Consider the following 15687-nt stretch of genomic DNA (forward strand, 5'->3'; position numbering starts at 1 on the left):
GAGCAACAAGAAGTTGAAGGGGATGGTGGACTATAAGAGCATTGCCTCCCAACAGATTCATAACAATGTTACTACTTTGGCAGTGAAAACAGAGGATAAGACAAAGAAAAATAGAAAGAGGCATCGTAGAAAGTGGGGGAGGGGGGAGTCCGATTTACCTGGTATCTCTTGATAAGGCACCATATTCGTGACAGGAACTTTTCGAACCTGGGATCATCGATGCAGCTGTATCGGTATAAGAGCTCCTGGATAGACAGGTGAGTAATTACGCAGAGATGCTAGTCAATTATATCCACCACACCTTCCAGGAGTAGTTCCTGGCAGTTTCTCAGACAGTGCAAGTATCAACGCACCTAAAAATGGTATGAGTGTGAGTGTATACTTAACGTCTCGGGACATTTTACTGATATCGATTATTACGATAAGTAGAATACATTAAAGAAATGTGAAGTTTGAAATGAAATAATGCTGCTAATATGGGCAATTTCTAATGGGGAAATCTATAGCTACAATGTTCAAAGTAATAGTAGTAGTTTGAAGGGTAATGTAAAAAAGTAACTTGTCATGATGATGTTTCCCTGTTGGTGAGGTTTATGACCTCCATAAATACCTTTGCCTCTTTATGCTCTCTACTCTATAGATTGGACTCAGAGAGAGTCTGGTAACATCAAAAGTTTGGGGAACGGAACCATATTTCGGTAATTCAACCAGTTGAAAATCGTTGGTGGAACAAACTCCCTCACGACGCCAGGACAGCGGAGTCAATCACCACCTTCCGGAGACGCCTGAAACCCCACCTCTTTAAGCAATACCTAGGATAGGATAAGTAATCCTTCTCACCCCCCCCCCCCCTTAAGATTTAAATGCACTATTGTAAAGTGACTGTTCCACTGGATGTCATAAGGTGAATGCACCAATTTGTAAGTCGCTCTGGATAAGAGCGTCTGCTAAATGACTTAAATGTAAAATGTAAAAAAAATCTCCGTTGGTACTTAAAGAATTTGTCAGATCAGTTATCGTCTGAGACATTATTACTGATGATAGGATGACAAACTGTATCTTGTAAAGTCTACACATCCTAGTTATCAGATTCACATGGAATTGTTGTGCAATTTAAATGTTTAAATATAAAACTATTTGTGAAAAGATTAAATATAATTTTAGCTTCTATATGAAATAATTATTTTCATAAGTGAACTATGCCCACTCAGTGGCCCCACCCACGTGAAACGACATTGGTTGTGAACTATGAAACACGCCCTTCTCTCCACCACCACAAAAGCCCATTGACGAAAGTCAACCTTGTGTTCCCGATGACGTGAGGACTGCTGTCCATACGTTTAAAAGAGCTAATATCAACTACAGAACTAAGTCAACCTCAGCGTGAGCTCTGGTTGCGAATGGTTGACTGACTACAACCTAACGAAATTAACATTGTGTTCCCAGTGACGTGAGGACTGATGTCCATACATTTAGATTGGAGAATTTAAACTTGGAGGTGACAATCGACATGCTGGAAGGATGAATTTCGACGATACCAGCCAGAATATAGCATAAGCTTATAGAATGGCAACTTGGTATGAACTTTGAAATCTTATTCACTAAGGAAGTGATACATCCTAGACGTTTACAGCTGCTGCTAACTCGACGTGGGCTAGGAAAAGACGGACAATCTCTTCAGAAAGACAGGGTACCACAACATCCTTCTTCAAAGGACCAGGGAGATCTCTGCTGGGCAACCCAGCCTTCCATCTACAATCAATCTATCGAAGCACAGCTCAGAGTAAATATTTCTTGCATTTTCCTTTTCCAAATGGGCGGTTATTTAGAATGCATAAGATTCTGTATTTACGATAGCATATCATCATAAGGTCCGATAGAGACCCAATCCTTTTGTTCCTCATTCTTCCCGCGCTTTCATTCAAACCCAACCCCCTTTCTTTGTGTAATCAGCCGTCAAATCGGTTCCGTCCGCCAGGGACGTTTTCCTCGATGACATAATCAATGTATGATTCATCCTGTGTATATGTAATTCTGTGTGATTATTTAGGTATTTAGTGAAAAAATAATTAAACCAAATGTTATATTGCTGATTCAATTTGTTAGCCAAGGTTCGTGAAGATAACCAAGAATTTTACGGCATTCAGATGAGACTGAAAAAGGTGACGATTAATAATTGATATAAAAGATTCTTTAAGAGTTTATTTAAGACGTCTTTAAGAGTTTGTTCAGAAGACAAACATTCTTCCGTGGTGCCCCAATTTTCTAGTTAATTACATTTATATGACTAGTTTATTCCGGTAATATTAATAAGATAAATTATTTTATAAACTAGCATGTCATATCACTTAATCCGGCATGGCAAAGACACGACAAACTGATGCACATTAAAGTTATACATTTATCCTTAAACTTTTTTGACCATATTGCCCAGCTCTACTCACTACACAGAACCGATTTCATGTAATATAGTTATTACATTCAGGGGCACAATCAATGACACCCCATTGCACCAACATATATTGGTATTTATAATACTATACTACACATAATATCACTGCTACAACATATTCCTCACCAGTTTGGCGAAGTAGCCGCGGTTGACCTTGACCATCTCTCCCTTGTAGCGTAGGCAGGAGATGTCATTCTCAAAGTGCAGCTCAACGCGGAGCTGGTTCGGTGAGGGCAAGTCCAGCCGGACGGGGTAGCAGTATACCAGCCTGTCCTGCACCTCGGCTGCCTCTGGGTCTAAGAAGGGAGGGGGAAAACAATGGGTAACCGTAAAACAATAGTAAGAAGAAAAAAACAACATATGGCTTTAATTTGGGGTAAAATCAAAAATAATTTTGGATATTCAAGTAACGAAATTTGTTGGGCACATATATAGAATGACAAGAACAGACATTCCCATTCAGAGTCAATATATATTTCTATGTTTGAACACCAAAAATAAAGACTAGGTAGCATTGCCTTTAAATTGTTTAACTTGGGTCAAACGTTTCAGGTAGCCTTCCACAGGCTTCCCACAATAAATTGGGTGAATTTTGGCCCATTCCTCCTGACAGAGCTGGTGTAACTGAGTCAGGTTCGTGGGCTTCCTTGCTCTCACACGCTTTTTCATTTCTGCCCACAAATCTTCTATACGATTGAGGTCAGGGCTTTGTGATGACCACTCCCATACATTGACTTTGTTGTCCTTAAGCCATTTTGCCACAACTTTGAAAGTATGCTTGGGGTCATTGTCCATTTGGAAGACCCATTTGCGACCAAGCCTCAACTTCCTGACTGATGTTTTGAGATGTTGCTTCAATATGTCCATATAATGTTCCTTCCTCATGTAATTTATTTTGTGAAGTGCACCAGTCCCTCCTGCAGCAAAGCACCCCCACAATATGATGCTGCCACCCCTTTGCTTCACAGTTGGGATGGCGTTCTTCAGCTTGCAAGCATCCTCCATTTTTCCTCCAAATATAATAATGGTCATTATAGCCAAACAGTTATATTTTTGTTTCACCCGACCAGAGAACATTTCTCCAAAAAGTACAATCTTTGTCCCCATGTGAAGTTGCAAACCGTAGTCTGGCTTTTATATGGCGGTTTTGGAGCAGTGATTTCTTCCTTGCTGAGCGGCCATTCAGGTTATGCCGATATAGGACTCATTTTACTCTGGATATAGATACTTTTGTTTCCTCCAGCATCTTCACAAGGTCCTTTGCTGCTGTTCTAGGATTCATTTGCACTTTTCGCACCAAAGTACGTTTATCACTAGGAGACAGAACGCATCTCCTTCCTGAGTAGTATGACGGCTGTGTGGTCCCATGGTGTTTATACTTGCGTACTATTGTTTGTACAGATGAACATGGTACCTTCATGCGTTTGGAAATTGCTCCTAAGAATGAACCAGACTTGTGGAGGCTGATTTTCCCATGATGTCAAGCAAAGAGGCACGGAGTTTGAAGGTAGGCCTTGAAATACATCCACAGGTACACCTTCAATTGATTCAAATGAGGTAAATTAGCAGAAGCTTCTAAAGCCAATAAATAATTTTCTGGAATTTTCCAAGCAGTTTAAAAGCACAGTCAACTTAGTGTATTTAAACATCTGACCCACTGGAATTTTGATCCAGTGAATTATAAGTGAAATAATCTGTCTAAACAATTGCTGGAAAAATTACTTGTGTCATGCACAAAGTAAATGTCCTAAGCGACTTGCCAAAACTATAGTTTGTTAACAAGAAATTTGTGGAGTGGTTGAAAAACAAGTTAATGACTGCAACCTAAGTGTATGTAAACTTCCGACTTCAACTGTATCTAGATACAGTGCCTTCGTCAAGTATTCAGACCCCTTGACCTTAAATTGTATTTTATTCAGCAATCGACACACAATACCCCATAATGACGAAGCAAAAACAGGTTGACATTTTTGCAAATGCATTAAAAATAAAAAACTGAAAAACCTTATTTACACAAGTATTCAGACCCTTTGCTATGAGACTCGAAATTGAACTCGAAAGTGCATCTTGGTTTCCATTGATCATCCTTGAGATGTTTCTACAACTTGGAGTCCACCTGTGGACATGATTTGGAAAGGCACACACCTGTCTAAATAAGGTCCCATCATTGTAACTTTCTGAAGGCACTGTAAATGGGCTCAGACACGGTATGTTTTAGTTTGAAACAATGCGATTCTGTGCGATGCGGCTAACATTTGTTGCATTAAAACATACATTTTCTATTCAAAATTTAAATCTGCTGGTGATGGAGCTCATGAGCTGGGACTCTGAGCTGGTTCTGTCTGAGCTGACTTCTGTGTGGGTGTGTTGTGTCGTGACATTGTGTTTGACTTATTTTATCAAATAATTACAAACCATGTCCTATTATTACACGATTAAATTAAACATATAACAATTAATTAAGTGGTAATCTGGGGCACCACGGGAAATGTTGTTAGTATTGAATCCTTTTTCCAATTTTCGCCTAAAATGAAATACCCAAATCTAACTGCCTGTAGCTCTGTACCTGAAGCAAGGATATGCATATTCTTGACACCATTTGAAAGGAAAGTGAAGTTTGTGGAAATGTCTAGTCTACTGATATTGCCTGGGGTTGTTCAGCATGCAAAATTAATGACTGTCAATGTAGTTCGATACTGAAGGAGAGGAGGTATCCGTTTTCAGAAAAGATGAAATGTATTAGGTAAAAAAAATGCAAAAAATGAACAAAACAATGTAGTGAACAGGCGATTCGTAATGTTTGAATGTTTTTTCTGACAGGCGAATACTACATTTGGATCAGTTTGGGGTCCGCGGACCAATGCACTTGTATAAATGAATCGTTACAAAGCTATAGATTATACTTTCATATTCACCCCCTGCATTTTAAAAAAATATCATGTCACAGAGACCGTGGGTGGGGCTAAATGGATGGCGTCTAGCCTAGTGTGCAAAGTCTAAGGCGATTTATCTAGCTAGCACGTCTCACCCGTGATGTTGCAGTCCTTCAGCAGGGTCTGGTGGGCCTGGCGAATACGTCGCACGTACTCTACTGAGATGTGGTAGATCTTTGTACAAATTCCCTCCACGGAGTCTTTGGCTACTGCCGTTACATGGGGACCACACTGTTTCCGCAAGTGCTCCAGACGATCCTGAGGGAAAAACTAGTTTTAGGATCTGCTTTTCAACAGATACATGTCAGTGTACTTTCCATTGAGGTTAATTTATACAGAAATGGATATATTCTTTTGCCACAAACATACAGTTCGCCACACTTCTAAACCACACAATCTACTACTCAACTACACACACACACACACACACACACACACACACACACACACACACACACACACACACACACACACACACACACACACACACACACACACACACACACACACACACACACACACACACACACACACACACACACACACACACACACACTACTCCTTGACCACACACATACACACATGCACACACATACCATGTAGTCTTCTTTACTGGCTGAGTGGTCTCTCCGTAGCCAGTTCATGGTGTCCTCCGCATTCCATTTCACAACCTTCCGGCTGTCTGGTGTGGCGTTTCTAACAGGACATAAAACACACCGGTCATTCTCCAAGCAAGACAAAGCATTTCAAACCAGAGAGACACTCAACTAGCCCAATCAATCTTCCATTTAAATGCTTTTATTTCATCTTCAGTTTTTCTCCAATCTATCGAAGCTGCCACTCAGTCAAGACAGTTGGGGAAAGAGAAAGGACAGTTTTGGTTTAGCATTCAAGTGCAACCCAGAAGCTGCGGGTTTCTGCTTCAGGTCTATAAAAGCTTTCTATGTAGGATGCTCGAAATACTGAGACATTGTGTTGCTGCATGTTTTATAAGCTGAATCTAGCAGTCAAAGCGGTGGTTTAAAAAAAATGCTGAGCCATCACTTGAGTTATATAACGTATCGGCTATATAGATTCTAAATTGTCATGGTGCTTTATGTAGTGATGTGCCAGAACATATTAGTGGCTCGAATTTTTTAAGACAGCTTCTATAATGTCATACTTGGGAGCGACATCAAAGAATATCAGGCCATATAAAAAAGGGAATTTGTCAAATTAATTGTAGTGTGCCAGAAACACCTACCTCGAGTCAATCATTTTCTTGGCAGCTTCAGCGTATTTGAATAAGAGCTTTCGGGCCTCCTCTTTGTACTTGATGCGGGACAACCTGGTATAAGAAATGACAAAATAGTAGTAAATTAAAAAGTGTTGAGAGGAGACACTGTTGTCTAAATTAACCATAAATTGAATGAATTGCCAAGACGACATTTCAATGTATTGACATTTCACATGCAACAAAATTGCACCAGACTGATGCACGCATTTTTCACTAGCTCCTTGTGCAACATCAGACAACTTAATTTACTGTATTGAAACAAGCCAAACAGACGTTAATTAAAGAATATAGTATAATTGGTATGTACAGGTCTTCGTTCAAATATTATATTTGACATCTTTCAAATACTTTGAGCGTTTTGATTGAGCCAGCATGGTGTGTCCGATGGGCGGGGTTTGCAGTTGTGGGTCTATTCCATTGGTTCCTTTGCGCCAGGAAGGATCAATCAAGCACAGATTTGAAGCCAGGACGGGTACATATTCCCTTTCCCACTGACCTGATGGGTATGTCGTTCATGACCTCTCTGAACATGGACCGGGAGATGATGGGGTCACAATCGCTGGGCAGTAGGGGGTCAGGCCCTTTGTCCAGCACCTTGCGCTCCAGCAGCCAGCGGTTGAAAGACTCCGTGGGGGCTCGATACCTATTAGAGGGGGGGAAAGGCCATTTATCACCAAGGTTGACGTCAGCCGAGTATAGGAACACCGGAGTTGTGTTCACCAGGGCATAAATTAGGGAAAACATTTGAATGCATTTCACAACGTAAAATGAAAAGAGCGTTGCTTATTAGAAAAGTTCAGCAAGGCCCACCATTTCAGTCCATTGTCTTCTGTTTGGTGCCTAATTATTATTATTATGACCCTGGGCTGGAGTAAAATTTTGCTCACCCTATGGCACTCCAGGACCAGGGGTGGTGAGTGACAACAATGGCTTAACAAAATGCTGAGCGTTATATATATATATATATTTTTTTTTTTTAAGTGACACCTCAGAACTGTTTTCAGACAGACAACTCAAGCTCATCTAGAAAGCAAACATCTGACAGCATAATGGGGAGGCACATTGAAAAGTAAGTAATTAAAAAGGTAAGAAAAGCAATAATTTTAATTTAAAGCTAAGTTTGACTTGACAACGCCAGTTGTGTGGGTAATTTACCTTCTCGTTGGTAGCAGAGCTCTTGGTAGTGCTGCCGTAGCTTGGTGGTGAGCTGGGCGCGTTGGAGCTCAATCTCCGGGTGGGGAGGTAGATGGTTGGCGGGGGCTCGCTCTCTGATCACTGCGTTAGTCTGAATGTCCAGGTCCCAGTATATTCTAAAATAGCAACAATGACAGACATACTCTGTATTCATATCCCAAAATAAATTAATTAACTCACAACAAATTTCAATAGAAAGTTGACAAAAATAGATATGATCTTGCTTACTACGGTGGAAAGATAAATATCTGTATTTGTAGAAAAATCACCATAATTAATTATTTAGTCATATGCCAGTTTACCCATTTTATGGCCCTGCCTTCGCCAAATGATTTGTTTATAAAATTATATGAGCAAAAATACATTTTCCTTTATTAAGAACGGCAAGCCAAACAAAATTAAACGTGCTAATTTATATAATGAATATGAGTTTGGGGGGCAGAAATTATTAAATATTCAAGCATTAAACCTCTCACTAAAAGCATCAGTCATACAAAAGATATACTTAAACTCAAACTAGTTCTCCAGTAGATTAGTAAGAATGGCTCACCCATTGTTCAAAAATGTCCCTTTCCCCTTTATCCAGATTACAACCTCTCACTTTCAGTCAATTGATAATGGAACCATTTTCAAAATTAAAAAAATTAAAAAGCAAAAAACAAGCCATACAAAGCTGGTTGCAATTCCAGTTTCATCCCAGAGAAAAGACAGAACAAATATTAAGGTTAAACTCAAACATACAAATTGATAAAAACATATATCTTTCTGGAATGTTTTTTTTAAATGAATTTTTGGTAAAATTATATTATGAACAGGAAAGGCGGAGTTGTCACGTGTAGTTAACAAAAATATATGGAAATGTTTGCTCTATACGAAATTACAACTAACTGACTGCAGCCTTTTTATTATTTTTTATATTTTTTATTTCACCTTTATTTAACCAGGTAGGCTAGTTGAGAACAAGTTCTTATTTGCAACTGCGACCTGGCCAAGACAAAGCAAAGCAGTGTGACACGGACAACAATACAGTTACACATGGAGTAAACAATAAACAAGCCAGTAACACAATAAACAAGTCAATGACACAGTAGAAAAATAAAGTCTATGTACAGTGTGTGCAAAAGGCATGAGGAGGTAGGCAATAAATAGGCCATAGGAGCGAATAATTACAATTTAGCAGATCAACACTGGAGTAATAAATGAGCAGATGATGATATGCAAGTAGAGATACCGGTGTGCAAAAGAGCAGAAAAGTAAATCAAATAAAAACAGTATGGGGATGAGGTAGGTAGATTGGGTGGGCTATTTACAGATGGACTATGTACAGCTGTAGTGATCGGTTAGCTGCTCAGATAGTTGATGTTTAAAGTTGGTGAGGGAAACAAAAGTATCCAATTTCAGCGATTTTTACAATTCGTTCCAGTCACTGGCAGCAGAGAACTGGAAGGAAAGGCGGCCAAATAAGGTGTTGGCTTTGGGGGTGATCAGCGAGGTATACCTGCTGGAACGTGTGCTACGAGTGAGTGGTTATTATCGTGACCAGTGAACTGAGATAAGGCAGAGCTTTACCTAGCATAGACTTATAGATAAGGTATTTATAGTTGTCCACATATTCTAGGTCGGAACCGTCCAGGGTGGTGATGCTAGTCGGGCGTGCGGGTTGCGGGCAGTGAACGGTTGAAAAGCATGCATTTGTTTTTACTAGCGTTTAAGAGCAGTTGGGGGCCATGGAAGGAGTGTTGTATGGGATTGAAGCTCGTTTAGAGGTTAGTTGGCACAGTGTCCAAGGAAGGGCCAGAAGTATACAGAATGGTGTCGTCTGGGTAGAGGTGGATCAGGGAATTGCCCGCAGCAAGAGCGATATCATTGATATATACAGAGAAAAGAGTCGGCCCGAGAATTGAACCCTGTGGTACCCCCATAGAGACTCGGCTCAAACGTTGTGGGTAGCCTTCCACAAGCTTCCCACAATAAGTTGGGTGAATTTTGGCCCTTTCCTCCTGACAGAACTGGCGTAACTGAGTCAGTTTTGTCGGCCTCCTTGCTCGCACACACTTTTTCAGTTCTGCCCACAAATTTTCTATGGGATTGATGTCAGGGCTTTGTGATGGCCAATCCAATACCTTGACTTTGTTGGCCTTAAGTCATTTTGACACAACGTTGGAAGTATGCTTGCAGTCATTGTCCATTTGGAAGACCCATTTGCGACCAAGCTAAGTTCCTGACTGATGTCTTGAAATGTTGCTTCAATATATCCACAATTTATCTTTCTCATGATGCCATCTATTTTGTGAAGTGCACCAGTCCCTCCAGTGCAGTTGCAAACCATAGTCTGGCTTTTTTATGGTGGTTTTGGAGCAGTGTCTTCTTCCTTGCTGAGCAGCCTTTTAGGTTATGTTGATATAGGATTCATTTTACTGTGGATAGATATACTTTTGTGCCCGTTTCCTCTAGCATCTTCACAAAGTCCTTTGCTGTTGTTCTGGGATTGATTTGCACTTTTCACACCAAAGTACGTTCATCTCTAGGAGACATAACATGTATTCTTCCTGAGCGGTATGACGGCTGCATGGTTCCATAGTGTTTATACTTGCGTACTATTTTTTTTGTACAGATAAATGTGGTACCTTCAGGCGTTTGGAAATTGCTCCCAAGGATGAACCAGACTTGTGGAGGTCTACAGTTCTTTTTCTGAGGTCTTGGCTGATTTCTTTTGATTTTCCCATGATGTCAAGCAAAGATGCACTGAGTTTGAAGGTAGGCCTTGAAATACATCCACAGATACACCTCCAATTGACTCAAATGATGTCAATTAGCCTATCAGAGGCTTCTAAAGCCATTACATCATTTTCTGGAATTTTCCACGCTGTTTAAAGGCACAGTCAACTTAGTGTATGTAAACTTCTGACCCGCTGGAATTGTGATAGTGAATTATAATTATGAAATATTCTGTCTGTAAACAATTGTTGGAAAAATTACTTGCGTCATGCACAAAGTAGATGTCCTAACCGACTTGCCAAAACCATAGTTTGTTAACAAGAAATTTGTGGAGTTGTTGAAAAACAGGTTTTAATGAATCCAACCTCAAGAGTATGTAAACTTCCGACTTAAACTGTACGTGTTAAGCAGATGTTATTGCACGTGTAGTGAAATGCTTGTGTTTCTAGCGCCAACAGTGTAGTAATATCTAACAAAACACACAAATCTAAAGTAAAGGAATTAGAATATGTTAAATATATGAACGAGCAATGTCAGAGCGGCATAGACTAAGATACAGTAGAATGGGATAGAATACAGTATATGCATATGAGATGAGCAATGCAAAATATGTAAACATTATTAAAGTGTCCAGTGATTTCAAGTCCATGTATATAGGGCAGCAGCCTCTAATTTAACAGTCTGGTCTTGCGATAGACTGCAAACAGCTTCTCGGTCCCAGCTTTGATGCACCTGTACTGACCTCACCTTCTGGATGATAGTGAGGTGAACAAGCAGTGGCTCGGGTGGTTGTTGTCCTTGATGATCTTTTTGGCTTTCCTGTGACATCGGGTGCTGTAGGTGTCCTGGAGGACAGGTAGTTTGTCCCCAATGATGAGTTGGGCAGACCGCACAGGGTGACTCTGGAGAGTCCTGCGGTTGTGGGTGGTGCAGTTTCCGTACCAGGCTGTGTTACAGCCCAACAGGATGCTCTCAACTGCATCTGTAACAGTTTGTGAGGGTTTTAGGTGACAAGCCAAATTTCTTCAGCCTCCTGTGGTTGAAGAGTCACTGATGCGCTTTCTTCACCACACTGTCTGTGTGGATGGATCATTTCAGTTTCTCAGTGTTGTGTACGCCGAGGAACTTAAAACTATCCACCTTGTCCACTGCGGTCCCATCGATGTGTAAGGGGGGGGTCCACAATCATCTCCTTTGTATGTTGACGTTGAGTGAGAGGTTATTTTCCTGGCAACACACTCCCAGGGCCCTCACCTCCACCCTATAGGCGGTCTCGTCATTGTTGGTAATCAGGCCGGAGTACATGAGGGGGCTGGGCATGCATCCTTAAGGGGCCCCAGTGTTGAGGATCAGCAAAGTGGAGGTGTTTTTTTTCCCTACCTCACCACCTGGGGGCGGCCATTCAGGAAGTCCAGGACCCAGTTTCACAGGGCGGGGTTCAGACCCAGGGACTCAAGCTTAATGATGAGCTTGGAGGGTACTATGGTGTTGAATGCTGAGCTTTTTTGCAAAGAACAATGCATGGCCATCATATTTCTAATGTTTAGGCCTATCATAGAAAGAATGTAGCCAGTTACATTTCTTAATGAAGATACAGTGGGGAGAACAAGTATTTGATAACCTGCAAAATCGGCAGTGTTTCCTACTTACAAAGCATGTAGAGGTCTGTCATTTTCATCATTGGTACACTTCAACTGTGAAAGGCGGAATCTAAAACAAAAATCCCGAAAATCACATTGTATGATTTTTAAGTAATTAATTTGCATTTTATTGCATGACATAAGTATTTGATCACCTACCAACCAGTAAGAATTCTGGCTCTCACAGACCTGTTAGTTTTTCTTAAAGAAGCCCTCCTGTTCTCCACTCATTACCTGTATTAACTGCACCTGTTTGAACTCATTACCTGTATAAAAGACACCTGTCCACACACTCAATCAAACAGACGCCAACCTTTCCACAATGGCCAAGACCAGAGAGTTGTGTAAAGACATCAGGGATAAAATTGTAGACCTGCACAAGGATGGGATGGGCTACAGGACAATAGGCAAGCAGCGTGGTGAGAAGGCAACAACTGTTGGCGCAATTATTAGAAAATGGGAGAAGTTCAAGATGAGGGTCAATCACCCTTGGTCTGGGGCTCCATGCAAGATCTCACCTTGTGGGGCATCAATGATAATGAGGAAGGTGAGGGATCACCCCAGAACTACACGGCAGGACCTGGTCAATGACCTGAAGAGCTGGGACCACAGTCTCCAAGAAAACCATTAGTAACACACTACGCCATCATGGATTAAAATCCTGCAGCACACGCAAGGTCCCCCTGCTCAAGCCAGCGCATGCCCAGGCCCGTCTGAAGTTTGACCATCTGGATGATCCAGAGGAGGAATGGGAGAAGGTCATGTGGTATGATGAGACAAAAATAGAGCTTTTTGGTCTAAACTCCACTCGCCGTGTTTGGAGGAAGAAGGATGAGTACAACCCCAAGAACACCATCCCTACCATGAAGCATGGAGGTGGAAACATCATTATTTGGGGATGCTTTTCTGCAAAGCGGACAGGATGACTGCACCGTATTGAGGGGAGGATGGATGGGGCCATGTATCGCAAGATCTTGGCCAACAACCTCCGTCCCTCCGTAAGAGCATTGAAGATGGGTCGTGGCTGAGTCTTCCAGCATGACAACGACCGGAAACACACAGCCAGGGCAACTAAAGAGTGGCTCCGTAAGAAGCATCTCAAGGTCCTGGAGTGGCCTAGCCAGTCTCCAGACCTGAACCCAATAGAAAATCTTTGGAGGGAGCTGAAAGTCTGTATTGCCCAGCAACAGCCCCGAAACCTGAAGGATCTGGAGAAGGTCTGTATGGACGAGTGGGCCAAAATCCCTGCTGCAGTGTGTGCAAACCTGGTCAAGAACTACAGGAAACGTATGATCTCTGTAATTGCACACAAAGGTTTCTGTACCAAATATTAAATTCTGCTTTTCTGATGTATCAAATACTTATGTCATGCAACAAAATGCTAATTAATTACTTAAAAATCATACAATGTGATTTTCTGGATTTTTGTTTTAGAGTTGAAGTGTACCTATGATAAAAATTACAGACCTCTACATGCTTTGTAAGTAGGAAAACCTGCAAAATCGGCAGTGTATCAAATACTTGTTCTCCCCACTGTATATGCAAGATATGCTAGATGAAAATCTGGATACCATCCAACCCTAATTGAAAGTATAGGAAGCGTTTTTTTCCCCTCCACCGTGACCGGTAATCAGAGTTCAACCAACTTTTTTATTTTACCACTACATCACTGGCTACAGGTAGGCTTATTTGAAGTTCATGGTAATAGGCCTACCTACACATTGCAGCCTAGTCTAGTAAACATTGACCATCCCATTTTTCCCGGGACAGTTTTATCCCCATTTCAGGCTACCAAAAAGGTAACTTTCTCAGGAAATTGTATCAATTAATTTAGGCCTAATCAAGAGCAACCACTGAATGTCATTAGGCACACTTTTTGGTGTTTTGTAACATATGTCTATTTCCATTCATCAAATTTACATTTACATTTACATTTAAGTCATTTAGCAGACGCTCTTATCCAGAGCGACTTACAAATTGGTGCATTCACCTTATGACATCCAGTGGAACAGCCACTTTACAATAGTGCATCTAAATATTTTAAGGGGGGGGGTGAGAAGGATTACTTCATCCTATCCTAGGTATTCCTTAAAGAGGTGGGGTTTCAGGTGTCTCCGGAAGGTGGTGATTGACTCCGCTGTCCTGGCGTCGTGAGGGAGTTTGTTCCACCATTGGGGAGCCAGAGCAGCGAACAGTTTTGACTGGGCTGAGCGGGAACTGTACTTCCTCAGTGGTAGGGAGGCGAGCAGGCCAGAGGTGGATGAACGCAGTGCCCTTATTTGGGTGTAGGGCCTGATCAGAGCCTGGAGGTACTGAGGTGCCGTTCCCCTCACAGCTCCATAGGCAAGCACCATGGTCTTGTAGCGGATGCGAGCTTCAACTGGAAGCCAGTGGAGAGAGCGGAGGAGCGGGGTGACGTGAGAGAACTTGGGAAGGTTGAACACTAGACGGGCTGCGGCGTTCTGGATGAGTTGTAGGGGTTTAATGGCACAGGCAGGGAGCCCAGCCAACAGCGAGTTGCAGTAATCCAGACGGGAGATGACAAGTGCCTGGATTAGGACCTGCGCCGCTTCCTGTGTGAGGCAGGGTCGTACTCTGCGGATGTTGTAGAGCATGAACCTACAGGAACGGGCCACCGCCTTGATGTTAGTTGAGAACGACAGGGTGTTGTCCAGGATCACGCCAAGGTTCTTAGCGCTCTGGGAGGAGGACACAATGGAGTTGTCAACCGTGATGGCGAGATCATGGAACGGGCAGTCCTTCCCCGGGAGGAAGAGCAGCTCCGTCTTGCCGAAGTTCAGCTTGAGGTGGTGATCCGTCATCCACACTGATATGTCTGCCAGACATGCAGAGATGCGATTCGTCACCTGGTCATCAGAAGGGGGAAAGGAGAAGATTAATTGTGTGTCGTCTGCATAGCAATGATAGGAGAGACCATGTGAGGTTATGACAGAGCCAAGTGACTTGGTGTATAGCGAGAATAGGAAAGGGCCTAGAACAGAGCCCTGGGGGACACCAGTGGTGAGAGCGCGTGCTGAGGAGACAGATTCTCGCCACGCCACCTGGTAGGAGCGACCTGTCAGGTAGGACGCAATCCAAGCGTGGGCCGCGCCGGAGATGCCCAACTCGGAGAGGGTGGAGAGGAGGATCTGATGGTTCACAGTATCGAAGGCAGCCGATAGGTCTAGAAGGATGAGAGCAGAAGAGAGAGTTAGCTTTAGCGGTGCGGAGCGCCTCCGTGATACAGAGAAGAGCAGTCTCAGTTGAATGACTAGTCTTGAAACCTGACTGATTTGGATCAAGAAGGTCATTCTGAGAGAGATAGCGGGAGAGCTGACCAAGGACGGCACGTTCAAGAGTTTTGGAGAGAAAAGAAAGAAGGGATACTGGTCTGTAGTTGTTGACATCGGAGGGATCGAGTGTAGGTTTTTTCAGAAGGGGTGCAACTCTCGCTCTCTTGAAGACGGAAGGGAC

The 15687-nt window shown here is 42.3% G+C and overlaps 1 protein-coding gene across 1 annotated transcript in view; it reads right to left on the minus strand.

Moving 5' to 3' along the window:
- The window catches only part of LOC124003468 (mRNA (2'-O-methyladenosine-N(6)-)-methyltransferase-like), a 53582-nt gene that overhangs the window by 19111 nt on the left and 18784 nt on the right, over positions 1 to 15687 (minus strand). The window contains 8 exon segments of the mRNA XM_046311747.1: positions 159 to 245; positions 2579 to 2748; positions 5481 to 5643; positions 5982 to 6081; positions 6629 to 6712; positions 7158 to 7290; positions 7293 to 7304; positions 7817 to 7971. Of these exon segments, the coding sequence (XP_046167703.1) occupies positions 159 to 245; positions 2579 to 2748; positions 5481 to 5643; positions 5982 to 6081; positions 6629 to 6712; positions 7158 to 7290; positions 7293 to 7304; positions 7817 to 7971 (904 nt within the window).

This window comes from Oncorhynchus gorbuscha, linkage group LG18 (genome assembly GCF_021184085.1).
Source record: "Oncorhynchus gorbuscha isolate QuinsamMale2020 ecotype Even-year linkage group LG18, OgorEven_v1.0, whole genome shotgun sequence".
In the NCBI taxonomy this organism is placed as follows: domain Eukaryota; kingdom Metazoa; phylum Chordata; class Actinopteri; order Salmoniformes; family Salmonidae; genus Oncorhynchus; species Oncorhynchus gorbuscha.